The 20,095-nt window shown below is 44.2% G+C and overlaps 1 protein-coding gene across 1 annotated transcript in view; it reads left to right on the top strand.

Annotated features, from left to right (window-relative positions):
• Positions 1-2,387: 2,387 nt before the first annotated feature.
• LOC118380151 (stAR-related lipid transfer protein 13-like) overlaps positions 2,388-20,095 on the top strand; it is a 65,649-nt gene continuing 47,941 nt past the window's right edge. Inside the window, 7 exon segments of the mRNA XM_052457490.1 lie at positions 2,388-2,487; positions 3,142-3,223; positions 12,532-12,595; positions 14,659-14,961; positions 17,595-18,589; positions 19,643-19,813; positions 19,962-20,095. The exon segment at positions 19,962-20,095 is cut by the window's right edge and continues 20 nt beyond it. Of these exon segments, the coding sequence (XP_052313450.1) occupies positions 2,388-2,487; positions 3,142-3,223; positions 12,532-12,595; positions 14,659-14,961; positions 17,595-18,589; positions 19,643-19,813; positions 19,962-20,095 (1,849 nt within the window).

The raw sequence follows: 20,095 nt of genomic DNA, 5'->3' as shown, positions 1-20,095 counted from the left end.
AGGGGGAGGGAGATACCTAGTCAGTCAGCCTGGGGAACAGACTATAAGGAGAGGGGATACCTAGTCAGTCAACAGACCTGGGCCTGGGGAACAGACTATAAGGGAGAGGGGATACCTAGTCAGTCGGCCTGGGGAACAGACTATAAGGGGGATACCTAGTCAGTCAGCCTGGGGAACAGACTATAAGGGAGAGGGGGATACCTAGTCAGTCAGCCTGGGGAACAGACTATAAGGGGGATACCTAGTCAGTCAGCCTGGGGAACAGACTATAAGGGAGATACCTAGTCAGTCAGCCTGGGGAACAGACTATAAGGGGGATACCTAGTCAGTCAGCCTGGGGAACAGACTATAAGGGAGAGGGAGATACCTAGTCAGTCAGCCTGGGGAACAGACTATAAGGGAGATACCTAGTCAGTCAGCCTGGGAACAGACTATAAGGGGGATACCTAGTCAGTCAGCCTGGGGAACAGACTATAAGGGGATACCTAGTCAGTCAGCCTGGGAACAGACTATAAGGGGAGGGAGATACCTAGTCAGTCGGCCTGGGGAACAGACTATAAGGGGGATACCTAGTCAGTCAGCCTGGGAACAGACTATAAGGGGATACCTAGTCAGTCAGCCTGGGGAACAGACTATAAGGGGATACCTAGTCAGTCAGCCTGGGGAACAGACTATAAGGGGGATACCTAGTCAGTCAGCCTGGGGAACAGACTATAAGGGGGATACCTAGTCAGTCAGCCTGGGGACTATAAACAGACTATAAGGGGGGGGATACCTAGTCAGTCGGCCTGGGAACAGACTATAAGGGGATACCTAGTCAGTCAGCCTGGGGAACAGACTATAAGGGGGATACCTAGTCAGTCAGCCTGGAGAACAGACTATAATGGGGATACCTAGTCAGTCGGCCTGGGGAACAGACTATAAGGGGATACCTAGTCAGTCAGCCTGGGGAACAGACTATAAGGGGGATACCTAGTCAGTCAGCCTGGAGAACAGACTATAATGGGGATACCTAGTCAGTCGGCCTGGAGAACAGACTATAATGGGGATACCTAGTCAGTCAGCCTGGGGAACAGACTATAAGGGAGATACCTAGTCAGTCAGCCTGGGGAACAGACTATAAGGGGGATACCTAGTCAGTCAGCCTGGGGAACAGACTATAAGGGAGAGGGGATACCTAGTCAGTCGGCCTGGGGAACAGACTATAAGGGGGATACCTAGTCAGTCAGCCTGGGGAACAAACTATAAGGGGATACCTAGTCAGTCAGCCTGGGGAACAGACTATAAGGGAGATACCTAGTCAGTCAGCCTGGGGAACAGACTATAAGGGGGATACCTAGTCAGTCAGCCTGGGGAACAGACTATAATGGGGATACCTAGTCAGTCGGCCTGGGGAACAGACTATAATGGGGATACCTAGTCAGTCGGCCTGGAGAACAGACTATAATGGGGATACCTAGTCAGTCAGCCTGGGGAACAGACTATAAGGGGGATACCTAGTCAGTCAGCCTGGGGAACAGACTATAAGGGGGATACCTAGTCAGTCAGCCTGGGGAACAGACTATAAGGGAGGGGGATACTTAGTCAGTCAGCCTGGGGAACAGACTATAAGGGGAGGGAGATACCTAGTCAGTCAGCCTGGGAACAGACTATAAGGGGGATACCTAGTCAGTCAGCCTGGGGAACAGACTATAAGGGAGAGGATACCTAGTCAGTCGGCCTGGGGAACAGACTATAAGGGGGATACCTAGTCAGTCAGCCTGGGGAACAGACTATAAGGGGGATACCTAGTCAGTCAGCCTGGGGAACAGACTATAAGGGGGATACCTAGTCAGTCAGCCTGGGGAACAGACTATAAGGGGGATACCTAGTCAGTCAGCTTGGGGAACAGACTATAAGGGGGATACCTAGTCAGTCAGCCTGGGGAACAGACTATAAGGGGGATACCTAGTCAGTCGACCTCGTCACTCTGTGCTTTTCTCTCTCTCTCTCTCTCTCTCTCTCTCTCTTTTCTTTTCTCTCTCTTTCCTCTCTCTCTTTTCTCTCTCTCTCTCTCTCTCTTTTCTTTTCTCTCTCTCTTTTCTCTCTCTTTCTCTCTCTCTTTTCTCTCTCTCTCTCTTTTTTCTCTCTCTCTTTTCTCTCTCTCTTTTCTTTTCTTTTCTTTTCTCTCTCTCTTCTCTCTCTCTCTTCTCTCTCTCTCTTTTCTCTCTCTCTCTTTCCCCTCTCTCTCTTTTCTTTTCTCTCTCTCTTTCCTCTCTCTCTCTCTCTCTCTCTCTCATACTCTCTCTCTCTCTCTCATTTTTCTCTACATTTATTCTTTACATCAATAAAGGAATTATTGGCAGAAGCAAAAACAGCTTACAAAGCTGCTTTACTATGTATTCCTCATGTGCCCCCCCCCCCCCTCTCTTCCAGAGATCGAGGCCAACGAGGCTTGTGATTGGCTAAGGGCTGTAGGGTTCCCACAGTACGCCCAGCTCTACGAAGGTATGCACACACACAGTACGCCCAGCTCTACGAAGGTATGCACACACACAGCAGCCCACTGTACGGGATAGAAAGCTGTTATCCTGTCTGCCCGTGGTGGCCAAAAGGGTATGCAGAACCGCGAGCAAATGCATGATGAGTTCAGATTTCTCTCTCTCTCCCCCTTATCTCTCCCCCCTTATCTCTCTCTCTCCCCTTTATCTCTCCCCCTTATCTCTCTCTCCCCCCCTTATTTCTCTCTCTCCCCTTATCTCTCCCCCTTATCTCTCTCTCTCTCTCCCCCGTATCTCTCTCTCTCCCCCTTATCTCTCCCCCGTATCTCTCTCTCTCTCTCCCCCTTATCTCTGTCTCCCCTTATCAATTCAATTCAATTCAATTCAAGGGCTTTATTGGCATGGGAAACATGTGTTAACATTGCCAAAGCAAGTGAGGTAGACAACATACAAAGTGAATATATAAAGTGAAAAACAACAAAAATTAACAGTAAACATTACACATACAACAGTTTCAAAACAGTAAAGACATTACAAATGTCATATTATATATATATATATATATATATATATATATATACATACACAATATATACATATATATATACACACATATCTCTCTCTCCCCTTATCTCTCCCTCTCTCTCTCTCTCTCTCTCAGACTCCCAGTTTCCTATAGATATCTCGTCAGTAAGGAGGGACCATGACTTCTTGGACAGAGACCTGGTCGAACCGTTGTGTCGGTAAGAACACACACACACACACACACACACACACACACACACACACACACACACACACACACACACACACACACACACACACACACACACACACACACACACACACACACACACACACACACACACACACACACACACACACACACACACACACACACACACACACACACACACACACACTAACACCAGGAGTGTTTGACATAGTTCTGCCCTCTGTCTCGAGATGGACTAGTATTCATATGCTCCCTGGTTGTGTTATATCATTATAGTCCCCTGGTTGTGTTATATCATTATAGTTCCCTGGTTGTGTTATATCATTATAGCCCCCTGGTTGTGTTATATCATTATACTACATTATAGTCCCCTGGTTGTGTTATATCATTATAGTTCCCTGGTTGTGTTATATCATTATAGTCCCCTGGTTGTGTTATATCATTATACTACATTATAGTCCCCTGGTTGTGTTATATCATTATAGTCCCCTGGTTGTGTTATATCATTATACTACATTATAGTCCCCTGGTTGTGTTATATCATTATAGTCCCCTGGTTGTGTTATATCATTATAGTCCCCTGGTTGTGTTATATCATTATAGCCCCCTGGTTGTGTTATATCATTATAGTCCCCTGGTTGTGTTATATCATTATAGTCCCCTGGTTGTGTTATATCATTATACTACATTATAGTCCCCTGGTTGTGTTATATCATTATAGTCCCCTGGTTGTGTTATATCATTATAGCCCCCTGGTTGTGTTATATCATTATAGTTCCCTGGTTGTGTTATATCATTATAGCCCCTGGTTGTGTTATATCATTATAGTCCCCTGGTTGTGTTATATCATTATAGCCCCTGGTTGTGTTATATCATTATAGCCCCTGGTTGTGTTATATCATTATAGCCCCTGGTTGTGTTATATCATTATAGCCCCCTGGTTGTGTTATATCATTATAGTCCCCTGGTTGTGTTATATCATTATAGCCCCCTGGTTGTGTTATATCATTATAGTCCCCTGGTTGTGTTATATCATTATACTACATTATAGTTCCCTGGTTGTGTTATATCATTATACTACATTATAGTTCCCTGGTTGTGTTATATCATTATACTACATTATAGTCCCCTGGTTGTGTTATATCATTATAGTCCCCTGGTTGTGTTATATCATTATAGTCCCCTGGTTGTGTTATATCATTATAGTCCCCTGGTTGTGTTATATCATTATAGCCCCCTGGTTGTGTTATATCATTATAGCCCCCTGGTTGTGTTATATCATTATAGTCCCCTGGTTGTGTTATATCATTATAGCCCCTGGTTGTGTTATATCATTATACTACATTATAGTCCCCTGGTTGTGTTATATCATTATACTACATTATAGTCCCCTGGTTGTGTTATATCATTATAGTCCCCTGGTTGTGTTATATCATTATAGTCCCCTGGTTGTGTTATATCATTATAGTCCCCTGGTTGTGTTATATCATTATAGCCCCCTGGTTGTGTTATATCATTATAGCCCCTGGTTGTGTTATATCATTATACTACATTATAGTCCCCTGGTTGTGTTATATCATTATAGTCCCCTGGTTGTGTTATATCATTATAGCCCCTGGTTGTGTTATATCATTATAGCCCCCTGGTTGTGTTATATCATTATAGTCCCCTGGTTGTGTTATATCATTATAGTCCCCTGGTTGTGTTATATCATTATAGTCCCCTGGTTGTGTTATATCATTATAGCTCCCTGGTTGTGTTATATCATTATAGTTCCCTGGTTGTGTTATATCATTATAGTTCCCTGGTTGTGTTATATCATTATACTACATTATAGTCCCCTGGTTGTGTTATATCATTATAGCCCCCTGGTTGTGTTATATCATTATAGTCCCCTGGTTGTGTTATATCATTATACTACATTATAGTCCCCTGGTTGTGTTATATCATTATAGTTCCCTGGTTGTGTTATATCATTATACTACATTATAGTTCCCTGGTTGTGTTATATCATTATACTACATTATAGTCCCCTGGTTGTGTTATATCATTATAGTTCCCTGGTTCCTCTCTAGGTTTCTTCCTAGGTTTTGGCCTTTCTAGGGAGTTTTTCCTAGCCACCGTGCTTTTACACCTGCATTGTTTGCTGTTTGGGGTTTTAGGCTGGGTTTCTGTACAGCACTTTGAGATATCAGCTGATGTACGAAGGGCTATATAAATAAATTTGATTTGATTTGATTTGGTTGTGTTATATCATTATACTACATTATAGTCCCCTGGTTGTGTTATATCATTATAGTTCCCTGGTTGTGTTATATCATTATAGTCCCCTGGTTGTGTTATATCATTATAGTCCCCTGGTTGTGTTATATCATTATAGTCCCCTGGTTGTGTTATATCATTATAGTCCCCTGGTTGTGTTATATCATTATAGTCCCCTGGTTGTGTTATATCATTATAGTTCCCTGGTTGTGTTATATCATTATAGCCCCTGGTTGTGTTATATCATTATAGTCCCCTGGTTGTGTTATATCATTATAGTCCCCTGGTTGTGTTATATCATTATAGTCCCCTGGTTGTGTTATATCATTATAGTCCCCTGGTTGTGTTATATCATTATAGTCCCCTGGTTGTGTTATATCATTATAGTCCCCTGGTTGTGTTATATCATTATAGTCCCCTGGTTGTGTTATATCATTATAGCCCCTGGTTGTGTTATATCATTATAGTCCCCTGGTTGTGTTATATCATTATAGTCCCCTGGTTGTGTTATATCATTATAGTCCCCTGGTTGTGTTATATCATTATAGTCCCCTGGTTGTGTTATATCATTATAGTCCCCTGGTTGTGTTATATCATTATAGTCCCCTGGTTGTGTTATATCATTATAGTCCCCTGGTTGTTATATCATTATAGTTATATATCATTATAGTCCCCTGGTTGTGTTATATCATTATAGCTCCCTGGTTGTGTTATATCATTATAGTTCCCTGGTTGTGTTATATCATTATAGTCCCCTGGTTGTGTTATATCATTATACTACATTATAGTCCCCTGGTTGTGTTATATCATTATACTACATTATAGTCCCCTGGTTGTGTTATATCATTATAGTCCCCTGGTTGTGTTATATCATTATAGTCCCCTGGTTGTGTTATATAGTTCCCTGGTTGTGTTATATCATTATAGCCCCCTGGTTGTGTTATATCATTATACTACATTATAGTCCCCTGGTTGTGTTATATCATTATAGTTCCCTGGTTGTGTTATATCATTATAGTCCCCTGGTTGTGTTATATCATTATACTACATTATAGTCCCCTGGTTGTGTTATATCATTATACTACATTATAGTGCTGGTACCTTTATTCCCATTTATCTTTATGCTTAAGGAGCCCTATGACCATTTTAAGCTCAGCAGGAAGTGAAACCTATTCAGAGTAACGCTATCCATGACATGCTAGCTAGCTAAGTGGCTGTTTGGATGTTACATGCAACTGCAGGCGTCCTCTACGTACACGACACCTCAGCGCCCTGGTGAAATATACTATAACATGAGTATGGGAAACACCTTCTGTTGCATCCAAACAGTCAGTTTGCTTTTTTACAGTTTTTAAAATGTAACCTTTATTGAACTTGAAGAACAAACTCTTATTTACAATGACAGCTGTCACTTCCTGCTGAGCTCTACACTCTAACCACTAGTCTACCTGCCGCCCCTACACTCTAACCACTAGACTAGCTGCCCCCCACTCTACACTCTAACCACTAGACTACCTGCCCCCCTACACTCTAACCACTAGACTACCTGCCCCCCCTACACTCTAACCACTAGACTACCTGCCCCCCCTACACTCTAACCACTAGACTACCTGCCCCCCCCCACTCTAACCACTAGACTACCTGCCCCCCTACTCTCTAACCACTAGACTACCTGCCCCCTACCCTCTAACCACTAGACTACCTACCGCCCCCCCTACACTCTAACCACTAGACTACCTGCCCCCCCTACACTCTAACCACTAGACTACCTGCCCCCCTACACTCTAACCACTAGACTACCTGCCCCCCTACACTCTAACCACTAGACTACCTGCCCCCCTACACTCTAACCACTAGACTACCGCCCCCTCACTCTAACCACTAGACTACCTGCCCCCCTCACTCTAACCACTAGACTACCTGCCCCCCTACACTCTAACCACTAGACTACCTGCCCCCCCCACTCTAACCACTAGACTACCTGCCCCCCCTACACTCTAACCACTAGACTACCTGCCCCCCCCTACACTCTAACCACTAGACCACCTACCGCCCCCTACACTCTAACCACTAGACTACCTTCCCCCTCCACACTCTAACCACTAGACTACCTGCCCCCCCCTACACTCTAACCACTAGACTACCTTCCCCCTCCACACTCTAACCACTAGGCTACCTTTGTGTTCCTCACTGGCTAACCTTTTGTCATGGGGTCACACATCTTGCTGCTGTGATATTGCACTGTGGTATTTCACATAACAGATATGGAGTTTATCAATGTTTTATTGACTGGATTTGTTTTCTAATTCTTTGTGGGTCTTTTTAATCTGAGGGAAATACACTACATGACCATAAGTATGTGGACACCTACTCGTCGAACATCTCATTCCAAAATCATGGGCATTAAATGGAGTTGGTCCCCTCTTTTCTGCTATAACAGCAACTGCTATAACAATGTCTCTCTCTGTGTGACCTGGGTTCTATGGGTTCTAATCCCATGATAAAGTGCAGGGAGATGGGTAGTAATCCCATACAGGGAGATGGGTTCTAATCCCATGATAAAGTTCAGGGAGATGGGTAGTAATCCCATGATAAAGTTCAGGGAGATGGGTAGTAATCCCATACAGGGAGATGGGTAGTAATCCCATTATAAAGTTCAGGGAGATGGGTAGTAATCCCATGATAAAGTTCAGGGAGATGGGTTCTAATCCCATGATAAAGTTCAGGGAGATGGGTAGTAATCCCATGATAAAGTTCAGGGAGATGGGTAGTAATCCCATTATAAAGTTCAGGGAGATGGGTTCTAATCCCATGATAAAGTTCAGGGAGATGGGTAGTAATCCCATGATAAAGTTCAGGAGATGGGTTCTAATCCCATGATAAAGTTCAAATCAAATCAGATGGGTTTATAATCCCATGATAAAGTTCAGAAACCCAGAGATGGGTAGTAAAAGCATACAGGGAGATGGGTTCTAATCCCATTATAAAGTTCAGGGAGATGGGTACTAATCCCATGATAAAGTTTCAGGAGATGGGTTCTAATCCCATGATAAAGTTCAGGAGATGGGTAGTAATCCCATGATAAAGTTCAGGGAGATGGGTAGTAATCCCATTATAAAGTTCAGGGAGATGGGTAGTAATCCCATGATAAAGTTCAGGGAGATGGGTTCCCATAATCCCATAATAAAGTTCAGGGAGATGGGTAGTAATCCCATGATAAGGTTTCTGGAGATGGGTTCTAATCCCATGATAAATCAAGATCAAATCAAATCAAATTTATTTATAAGCCCATTATAAAGTCAGGGAGATCTCAAATGCTGATAAAGTTCAAGATGGGTAGCCTAATCCCATGATAAAGTTCAAACAGATGGGTTGTAAAAGCCATGATAAAGTGCAGGGAGATGGGTTCTATTCCCATGATAAAGTGCAGGGAGATGGGTACTAATCCCATGATACAGTTTCTGGAGATGGGTTCTAATCCCATGATAAAGTTCAGGGAGATGGGTAGTAATCCCATGATAATGTTCAGGGAGATGGGTAGTAATCCCATGATAAAGTTCAGGGAGATGGGTAGTAATCCCATGATAAAGTTCAGGGAGATGGGTAGTAATCCCATGATAAAGTTCAGGGAGATAGGTAGTAATCCCATGATGAAGTTCAGAGAGATGGGTTCTAATCCCATGATAAAGTTCAGGGAGATGGGTAGTAATCCCATGATAAAGTTCAGGGAGATGGGTTCTAATCCCATAATAAAGTTCAGGGAGATGGGTAGTAATCCCATGATAAAGTTCAGGGAGATGGGTTCTAATCCCATACAGGGAGATGGGTAGTAATCCCATTATAAAGTTCAGGGAGATGGGTAGTAATCCCATGATAAAGTTCAGGGAGATGGGTTCTAATCCCATGATAAAGTTCAGGGAGATGGGTTCTAATCCCATGATAAAGTTCAGGGAGATGGGTAGTAATCCCATGATAAAGTTCAGGGAGATGGGTTCTAATCCCATAATAAAGTTCAGGGAGATGGGTAGTATATCCCATGATAAGGTTTCTGGAGATGGGTTCTAATCCCATGATAAAGTTCAGGGAGATGGGTTCTAATCCCATGATAAAGTTCAGGGAGATGGGTAGTAATCCCATGATAAAGTTTCTGGAGATGGGTAGTAATCCCATGATAAAGTTCAGGAGATGGGTTCTAATCCCATGATAAAGTTCAGGGAGATAATCCCATACAGGTAGTAATCCCATGATAAAGTTCAGGGAGATGGGTAGTAATCCCATGATAAAGTTCAGGGAGATGGGTTCTAATCCCATGATAAAGTTCAGGGAGATGGGTAGTAATCCCATGATAAAGTTCAGGGAGATGGGTTCTAATCCCATAATAAAGTTCAGGGAGATGGGTAGTAATCCCATGATAAAGTTCAGGGAGATGGGTTCTAATCCCATGATAAAGTGCAGGGAGATGGGTTCTAATCCCATGATAAAGTTCAGGGAGATGGGTAGTAATCCCATGATAAAGTTCAGGGAGATGGGTTCTAATCCCATGATAAAGTTCAGGGAGATGGGTAGTAATCCCATGATAAAGTTCAGGGAGATGGGTTCCAATCCCATAATAAAGTTCAGGGAGATGGGTAGTATATCCCATGATAAAGTTTCTGGAGATGGGTTCTAATCCCATGATAAAGTGCAGGGAGATGGGTTCTATTCCCATGATAAAGTTCAGGGAGATGGGTACTAATCCCATGATAAAGTTTCTGGAGATGGGTTCTAATCCCATGATAAAGTTCAGGGAGATGGGTTCTAATCCCATGATAAAGTGCAGGGAGATGGGTAGTAATCCCATACAGGGAGATGGGTTCTAATCCCATGATAAAGTTCAGGGAGATGGGTAGTAATCCCATGATAAAGTTCAGGGAGATGGGTAGTAATCCCATGATAAAGTTCAGGGAGATGGGTAGTAATCCCATGATAAAGTTCAGGGAGATGGGTAGTAATCCCATGATAAAGTTCAGGGAGATGGGTAGTAATCCCATGATAAAGTTCAGGGAGATGGGTAGTAATCCCATGATAAAGTTCAGGGAGATGGGTTCTAATCCCATAATAAAGTTCAGGGAGATGGGTAGTAATCCCATTATAAAGTTCAGGGAGATGGGTAGTAATCCCATTATAAAGTTCAGGGAGATGGGTAGTAATCCCATGATAAAGTTCAGGGAGATGGGTAGTAATCCCATGATAAAGTTCAGGGAGATGGGTTCTAATCCCATGATAAAGTGCAGGGAGATGGGTTCTATTCCCATGATAAAGTGCAGGGAGATGGGTACTAATCCCATGATACAGTTTCTGGAGATGGGTTCTAATCCCATGATAAAGTTCAGGGAGATGGGTAGTAATCCCATGATAATGTTCAGGGAGATGGGTAGTAATCCCATGATAAAGTTCAGGGTGATGGGTTCTATTCCCATGATAAAGTTCAGGGAGATGGGTAGTAATCCCATGATAAAGTTCAGGGAGATGGGTAGTAATCCCATGATAAAATTCAGGGAGATGGGTTCTAATCCCATGATAAAGTTCAGGGAGATGGGTTCTATTCCCATGATAAAGTTCAGGGAGATGGGTAGTAATCCCATTATAAAGTTCAGGGAGATGGGTAGTAATCCCATGATAAAGTGCAGGGAGATGGGTTCTAATCCCATGATAAAGTTTCTGGAGATGGGTAGTAATCCCATGATAAAGTGCAGGGAGATGGGTTCTATTCCCATGATAAAGTGCAGGGAGATGGGTACTAATCCCATTATACAGTTTCTGGAGATGGGTTCTAATCCCATGATAAAGTTCAGGGAGATGGGTAGTAATCCCATACAGGGAGATGGGTAGTAATCCCATGATAAAGTGCAATGTCTCTCTGTGTGACATAAGGAATGTCTCTCTGTGTGACATAAGGAATGTCTCTCTGTGTGACATAAGGAATGTCTCTCTGTGTGATATAAGAAATATCTCTCTCTATGTGACGTAAGGAATGTCTCTCTCTGTGTGACATAAGGAATGTCTCTCTCTCTGTGATGTGGCTGCTAACAGTGAGTGGCTGCTGCCAACACACTGTCATTGACACTGACCCAACTCCAGCCATTTTAATAATGGGAATTGATGGGAATTATGTAAATATATCACTAGCCACTTTAAACAATGCTACCTTATATAATGTTACTTACCCTACATTATTCATCTCATATGCATATGTGTATACTGTACTCTACATTATCGACTGCATCCTTATGTAACACATGTATCACTAGCCACTTTAACTATGCCACTTTGTTTACTTTGTCTACACACTCATCTCATATGTATATACTGTACTCGATACCATCTACTGTATGCTGCTCTGTACCATCACTCATTCATATATCCTTATGTACATATTCTTTATCCCCTTACACTGTGTATAAGACAGTAGTTTTGGAATTGTTAGTTAGATTACTTGTTGGTTATCACTGCATTGTCGGAACTAGAAGCACAAGCATTTCGCTACACTCGCATTTAACATCTGCTAACCATGTGTATGTGACAAATAAAATTTGATTTGATTTGATTTTCTCTGTGTGACCTGAGGAATGTCTCTCTCTGTGTGACCTGAGGAATGTCTCTCTCTGTGTGACCTGAGGAATGTCTCTCTCTGTGTGACCTGAGGAATGTCTCTCTCTGTGTGACGGAAGGAATGTCTCTCTCTGTGTGACCTGAGGAATGTCTCTCTCTGTGTGACGGAAGGAATGTCTCTCTCTGTGTGACCTGAGGAATGTCTCTCTCTGTGTGACCTGAGGAATGTCTCTCTCTGTGTGACGGAAGGAATGTCTCTCTCTGTGTGACCTGAGGAATGTCTCTCTCTGTGTGACCTGAGGAATGTCTCTCTCTGTGTGACGGAAGGAATGTCTCTCTCTGTGTGACCTGAGGAATGTCTCTCTCTGTGTGACGGAAGGAATGTCTCTCTCTGTGTGACCTGAGGAATGTCTCTCTCTCTGTGTGACCTGAGGAATGTCTCTCTCTGTGTTGTTCTTCCAGACGTCTCAACACCCTGAACAGGTGTTTCTCCATGAAACTAGACGTCAGCCGCCGCAGGAAGAAAGTGAGTTCCTCGATCCTTCTTCGTTCTATTCAAAGGGGCTTTATTGGCATGGGAAACATGTTTACAAGTTAGATTAACAAAAGTGAGGGGATACAGATCAACAGATTTTAGCAGTAAATATTACGCTGAGAGAGGTTATAAAAAAGATAGAGACATTTCAGGTGTTATTTTATCAGAGTTTTAGCAATGTGCCAATAGTTGTAGTACAAATAGTAGGGGAAGATTTATTTATTTATCTGTTATTTTACCAGGTAAGGTGACTGAGAACACGTTCTCATTTACAGCAATGACCTGGGGAATAGTTACAGGGGAGAGGTGGGGGGATGAATGAGCGAAATGTAAACTGGGAATTATTAGGTGACCGTGATGGTTTGAGGGCCAGATTGGGAATTTAGCCAGGACACCGGGGTTAACACCCCTACTCTTACGATAAGTGCCATGGGATCTTTAATGACCTCAGAGAGTCAGGACACCCGTTTAACGTCCCATCCAAAAGACGGCACCCTAAACAGGGCAGTGTCCCCAATCACTGCCCTGGGGCATTGGGATATTTTGTTTAGACCAGAGGAAAGAGTGCCTCCTACTGGCCCTCCAGCACCACTTCCAGCAGCATCTGGTCTCCCATCCAGGGACCGACCAGGACCAACCCTACTTAGCTTCAGAAGCAAGCAAGCAGTGGTATGCAGGGTGGTATGCAGGGTGGTATGCAGGGTGGTATGCAGGGTGGTATGCAGGGTGTTATGCAGGGTGGTATGCAGGGTGGTATGCAGGGTGTTATGCAGGGTGGTATGCAGGGTGGTATGCAGGGTGGTCTGTCTGTCTGTCTGTCTGTCTGTCTGTCTGTCTGTCTGTCTGTCTGTCTGTCTGTCTGTCTGTCATTCTTTATCTCTCTCTCTCTCTCTCTCTCGCTCTCTCATTCTTTATCTCACTCTTTCTCTCTCATTCTCTCATTCTTTCTCTCTCATTCTCTCATTCTTTCTCTCTCTTTCTCTCTCTCTCTCTCTTTCTCTCTCGCTCTCTCATTCTTTATCTCATTCTCTCTCTCTCTTTCTCTCTCATTCTCTCATTCTTTCTCTCTCATTCTCTCATTCTCTCTCTCTCTTTCTCTCTCTCTCTCTTTCTCTCTCATTCTCTCATTCTCTCATTCTTTCTCTCTCATTCTCTCATTCTTTCTCTCTCATTCTCTCATTCTTTCTCTCTCATTCTCTCATTCTTTCTCTCTCATTCTCTCATTCTCTCTCTCTCTTTCTCTCTCTTTCTCTCTCTTTCTCTCTCTCTCTCATTCTCATTCTCTCTCATTCTCTCTCATTCTCTCTCTCTCTCTCTCTCCTTCTCATTCTCTCTCATTCTCTCTCTCTCTCTCATTCTCTCTCTCATTCTCTCTCTCATTCTCTCTCTCATTGTCTCTCTCATTCTCCCTCTCATTCTCTCTCTCTCATTCTCTCTCTCTCATTCTCTCTCTCTCTTTTATCTTAACACCAGTGTATAGCTGAGGTAAGATGAGAGAAAATGTAGCATTTTGTTGTTGTTCATTGTCATATTGGAATCAGTGAAAAATGAATGATACTACAGACATTAATATTATGGGGAAGTGGATTGTGGCCAGAGTTTTATGTTGTTCCAGTTCAGAAAGCTACTCGGTGCTGCCACCATGTGGTAACTTATGGATATAGCACCATTCAATGAGAATAACCAAAGCTTTTGTTGTTGCACTTTGACCCATTTATAACAATAAGCCGTTTTTTATTTATTTATTTTTTTTAACTCAAAATATTGAGTGTTTTTGTGATTTTCATAAAGTCGTTTTTTTCGATTGAGAAATGTGTCTTGCAATAGATCCCTTTCTGCGTTTTTCCGCGCAAGTTGGTGGCAGAACAGTCGCTCTTATAGAACGGTAGCGACAAAAACAAAAGCCTCTCCATGTTCAAAGTTATTTTGTGGGGTAATGAAGTTATGAAAATATAAATCGGGGTTATGTTGGGCACAGATCGCTTTCTTAGTGTGTCGTGTGGAAAACGGTCTATAGTAAATACATGCTGTAATAAAATATACTTTGTCTCCAGACTGATGATTCAGACGAGGACCCGCTGGCCATCAGTAAGAGATGGACCTTTGAGTGGAACAGCCGGCGCTGGTCCCGCCTCCAGGACATGCACTTCCTGCTGGGCTCGCCCAATGAGAGCAGCCCTGAGGGGTGTCAGGGCGCGGGGGAGGGACTCCTGCGGAGCACGTTGAGCAGTGAGAGCGTCTTAACGGACATCAGCGAACCAGAGATCATGGATATATCCTCTCTTCACAGCCAAGAGTCTCCAGGAGCCATGCTCCCTGACTCGTTCTCTATGGCATCGCTGGTCGGGCCCTACCAGGTACGTCTGTCTTCATGTCTGCCTCCTATATCTCATGTACTCAATCAATCAAATGTATTTATTATCTTTACATCAGCTGATATCTCAAAGTGCTGTACAGAAACCCAGCCTAAAAACCCAAACAGCAAGCAATGCAGGTGTAGAAGCACGGTGGCTAGAAAAAACTCCCTAGAAAGGCCAGAACCTAGGAAGAAACCTCGAGAGGAACCAGGCTATGAGGGGTGGCCAGTCTTCTTCTGGCTGTGCCGGGTGGAGATTATAACAGAACATGGCCAAGATGTTAATGGATGACCAGCAGGGTCAAATAATAATAATCACAGTTGTTGTAGAGGTTGCAACAGGTCAGCACCTCAGGACTACATGTCAGTTGGCTTTTCAAAGCCGATCATTAAGAGTATCTCTACCGCTCCTGCTGTCTCTAGAGAGTTGAAAACACAGGTCTGGGACAGGTAGCACGTCCGGTGAACAGGTCAGGGTTCCATAGCCGCAGGCAGAACAGTTTAAACTGGAGAAGCAGCACGGCCAGGTGGCCTGGGGACAGCAAGGAGTCATCATGCCAGGTAGTTCTGAGGCATGGTCCTAGGGCTCAAGTCCTCCTCCGAGAGAAAGAGAGAATTAAGAGAGAGCATTCTTAAATTCACACAGGACACCGGATAAGATATAACAGACTTGACTGACCCTAGCCCCCCGACACATAAACTACTGCAGCATAAATACTGGAGGCTGAGACAGGAGGGGTCAGGAGACACTGTGGCCCCGTCCGAGGACACCCCCGGACAGGGCCAAACAGGAAGGATATAACCCCACCCACTTTGCCAGAGCACAGCCCCCACACCACTAGAGGGATATCTTCAACCACCAACTTACCATCCTGAGACAAGGCAGAGTATAGCCCACAAAGATCTCCACCACGGCACAACCCAAGTGGGGGCGCCAACCCAGACAGGAAGATCACATCCAGTGACTCAGCCCACTCAAGTGACGCACCCCTCCACTCAATCATATGATCCACTGAAGAGATGAGTCTTCAGTAAAGACTTAAAGGTTGAGACCGCTTAGATATTCTAGGGACAATTAGGAGGCCTGCGTCTCGTGACCGTAGCGTACGTGTAGGTATGTACGGAAGGACCAAATCAGAGAGATAGGTAGGAGCAAGCCCATGTAATGCTTTGTAGGTTGGCAGTAAAACCTTGAAATCAGCCCTTGCCTTAACAGGAGGCTAGCCCTTGCCTGTGTAGGGAGGCTAGCACTGGAGTAATATGATCCAATTTTTGGTTCTTGTCAAGATTCTAGCAGCTGTGTTTAGCACAAATTCAATATAGAGAGGCTTTATTACTGCCACTTGAGTGTCTCCCTTGATCTAGGTCCTGGCAGAGTTGACTCAGGACAACTGAGCTTTCGAGAAATACACAGATTTAAAGAGGAGTCCGTAATTTGTAATTTTCTAATGATCATGATCTTTTCCTCAAAGAAGTTAATGAATTTATCACTGCTGAAGTGAAAGCCATCCTCTCTTGGGGAATGCTGCTTTTTTTGCATCAAAAATACATTTTGGATTGTTCTAATTGTCCTCACATAAGTTGTAAAAATAGATTCGAGTAAGGGCTCTTCGATACGGTCTTTCAGAAGACTTCCAGTTTGGTGTGGTGCCATTTCTGTTCAAAATTTCTTCAGGGTATTTTCTGAGTACCAGGGAGCTAGTTTATTATGATAAATGTTTTTAGTTTTTAGGGGTGCAACTGCATCTAGGGTATTACGCAAGGTTAAATTGAGTTCCTCAGTTAGGTGGGTAACTGATGTTTGTCCTCTGACGTCCTTGGGTAGGTGGAGGGAGTCTGGAAGGGCATCTAGGAATCTTTGTGTTGTCTGAGAATTTATAGCACAGCTTTTGATACTCCTTGGTTGGGGTCTGAGCAGATTATTTGTTGCGATTGCAAACGTAATAAAATGGTGGTCCGATAGTCCAGGATTATGAGGAAAAACATTAAGATCCACAACATTTATTCCATGGGACAAAACTAGGTCCAGAGTATGACTGTGACAGTGAGTGGGTCCAGAGACATGTTGGACAAAACCCACTGAGTCGATGATGGCTCCGAAAGCCTTTTGGAGTGGGTCTGTGGACTTTTCCATGTGAATATTAAAGTCACCAAAAATGTGAATATTATCTGCTATGACTACAAGGTCCGATAGGAATTCAGGGAACTCAGTGAGGAACGCTGTATATGGCCCAGGAGGCCTGTAAACAGTAGCTATAAAAAGTGATTGAGCTGCATAGATTTCATGATGAGAAGCTCAAAAGATGAACACATCATTTTGTTTGTTGTAAATTGACATTTGCTGTCGTAAATGTTAGCAACACCTCCGCCTTTGCGGGATACGCGGGGAGATATGGTCACTAGTGTAGCCAGGAGGTGAGGCCTCATTTAACACAGTAAATCCATCAGGCTTAAGCCATGTTTCAGTCAGGCCAATCACATCAAGATTATGATCAGTGATTAGTTGATTGACTATAACTGCCTTTGAAGTAAGGGATCTATCATTAAGTAGCCCTATTTTGAGATGTGATTGTTAGTGATCTTGCTGATGTGTAAAGCGAGTAATTATATATATTTAATTATTGTTTTTACCAGCCTCCGAGGGACATGTCCCACTACAACTCTCTACCAATCGAAAGCAGCCGTCATGGCCAGGGTGGGCGGAGTCCGGCGAAGTCCTTCCTGCATCGCATGGAGATGATGCGTTCGTGGGGGCCGTCCTTCAGGAGGAAGACAGGAAGTGGACGTGCTCTGGTCATCAGTGGGCCGGTCTTACAGGGGCAGGAGCCCCAGGCACTACAGACACTCCACTGTGTCCCCATTAACCAATCAGATGGCAGTCCTCATCCTCTCCACCAATCAGACAACATCACGTCCCATGTTGCCCATGGAGACGGCAGCGAGGGCCAATCAGAGACAAGCAGTGTGAGTTCCATGAGTCCTAGTGTGAGGCAGAGAGTCTCTAAGCCCCGGCCTAAAAGAGGACGTGTTTACCTAGAAGACACGGAGCTGCTCTCTGGCGCCTCCCATGGCCGGAGGACTGAAGCACAACAACCGTTCAGCAGGAACCACTTCCACTTCCGCTCATACGAGGACCTGCTGGTCCACATCCCCAAGGACCACAAACCAGGCACCTTCCCCAAAGCCCTGTCTATAGAGAGCCTAGCCCCTGTCACCGACCACCAGCACCAGACCCCCTCTCCCTCTCCGCTCTACACCAGTCAAGGCTCCCCCTGGGAGGGCACGGCTCTGTCCAAGAAGCCTCCCTGTCCTGGAGCTCCGCGGGGCAGCAGGGTGAGTGTGTATGACAACGTCCCCGGGTCTCACCTGTACACGTCCATAGGTGACCTGCTGGATGTGGACCGAGACGATCACCTGTTCCCCCACCTGGATGACATCATCAGTCACGTCAGTGGCCTGCAGCAGATGGTTGACCACTGGAGTCGCAGCATGCTGACGGAGGGGGAGGCAGGGAACGAGGAGGAGGGGGGAGAGGGTGAGAGAGACGGGGTCTCCCTAAATGATACAGACCCTACAGGGACCAGAGAGAGGAGAGACTCTGGAGTGGGAGCTTCCCTTACGAGACCACAGTGAGTGTCTGTCTCTCTAACGTAACCTTTATGTATCCTGGTCAGTCTCTCTGAGATGAACGTTTTAAACTTGTTGAGAAGAAACATAAACAACTAGTCTTTTAACTTCCTGTTGCGTCGAGCAGAATCCGGATCCGGGATCGTGAATACAGTCTCAAGCTCATTACCATAACGCAACGTTAACTATTCATGAAAATCGCAAAAATGAAATTAAATCAATATGCTAGCTCTCAAGCTTAGCCTTTTGTTAACAACACTGTCATCTCAGATTTTCAAAAATATGCTTCTCAACCATAGCAAAACTAGCATTTAGCATTTAGCGTTAGCATTAGCATTTAGCGTTAGCATTAGCAGGCAACATTTTCACAAAAAACAGAAAAACATTCAAATAAATAATTTACCTTTGAAGAACTTCGGATGTTTTCAATGAGGAGACTCTCAGTTAGATAGCAAATGTTCAGTTTTCCTGAAAGATTATTTGTGCATGAGAAATCGGTCCGTTTTCTGCATCATGTTTGGCTACCAAAACAAACTGAAAATTCAGTTATAAAATCGCCAAACTTTTTCCAAAATAACTCCATAATATCGACTGAAACAAAACGTTGTTTAGAATCAATCCTCAAGGTGTTTTTCTACATATCTCTTCAATGATGATGTATCGTTCCTGGAAGTGTGCTTCTCCCTCTGAATCGTAAAATGATTGCAGCTGAGAATTACGCACCAATTTAGACAAAGGACACTGGGCGGACCCCTGGCAAATGTAGTCTCTTATGGCCAATCTTCCAATGATATGCCTACAAACACGTCTCAATGCTGCAGACATCTTGGACGAACTGCAGAGAGCATAAGCTCGTTCACGGCACATTCACAGCCATATAAGGAGCCTCTCTCTCTCTCTGTCTCTCTCTCTCTCAATTCAATTCAAGGGCTTTATTGGCATGGGAAACATGTGTTAACATCTCTCTCTCTCTGTCTCTCTCCGTCTCTCTCTCTCTGTCTCTCTGTCTATCTGTGTCTCTCTCTCTCTCTCTCTCTCTCTCTCTCGCTCTCTAGTCACCGGTGGCCGAGCTTCCGCCTGTCTGACCGTCTGAGCCAATCATACTCCTCACTACAGATCAGTACCCAATCAGCTGTCCAGCTCAGCTTGCTCAAGAAGTTCTCTCTGCTCCGACTCACAGCCATCATGGAGAAATACTCCACGTCTGACAAACATGGTTGGACCTGGTAGGTACACACACACACACACACACACACACACACACACACACACACACACACACACACACACACACACACACACACACACACACACACACACACACACACACACACACACACATCTTATCCCCCTCTCTCTCTCCCTCTCTCCCAGGTCTACGTTTCTGAAGCGTATCAAGGTTGAAGACAGTAGAGAGAAGGGTGTGTTTGGGGTTCCCCTCATAGTACATACACAGCGTTGTGGTTACCCTCTACCCCTCTGTCTACAGCAGGCCCTGAGTCATCTCA

Source organism: Oncorhynchus keta, chromosome 11 (genome assembly GCF_023373465.1).
Source record: "Oncorhynchus keta strain PuntledgeMale-10-30-2019 chromosome 11, Oket_V2, whole genome shotgun sequence".
In the NCBI taxonomy this organism is placed as follows: Eukaryota; Metazoa; Chordata; class Actinopteri; order Salmoniformes; family Salmonidae; genus Oncorhynchus; species Oncorhynchus keta.
The sequence above is the reverse complement of the archived record's forward strand: the minus strand, read 5'-3'. Positions and strand labels throughout refer to the sequence as shown.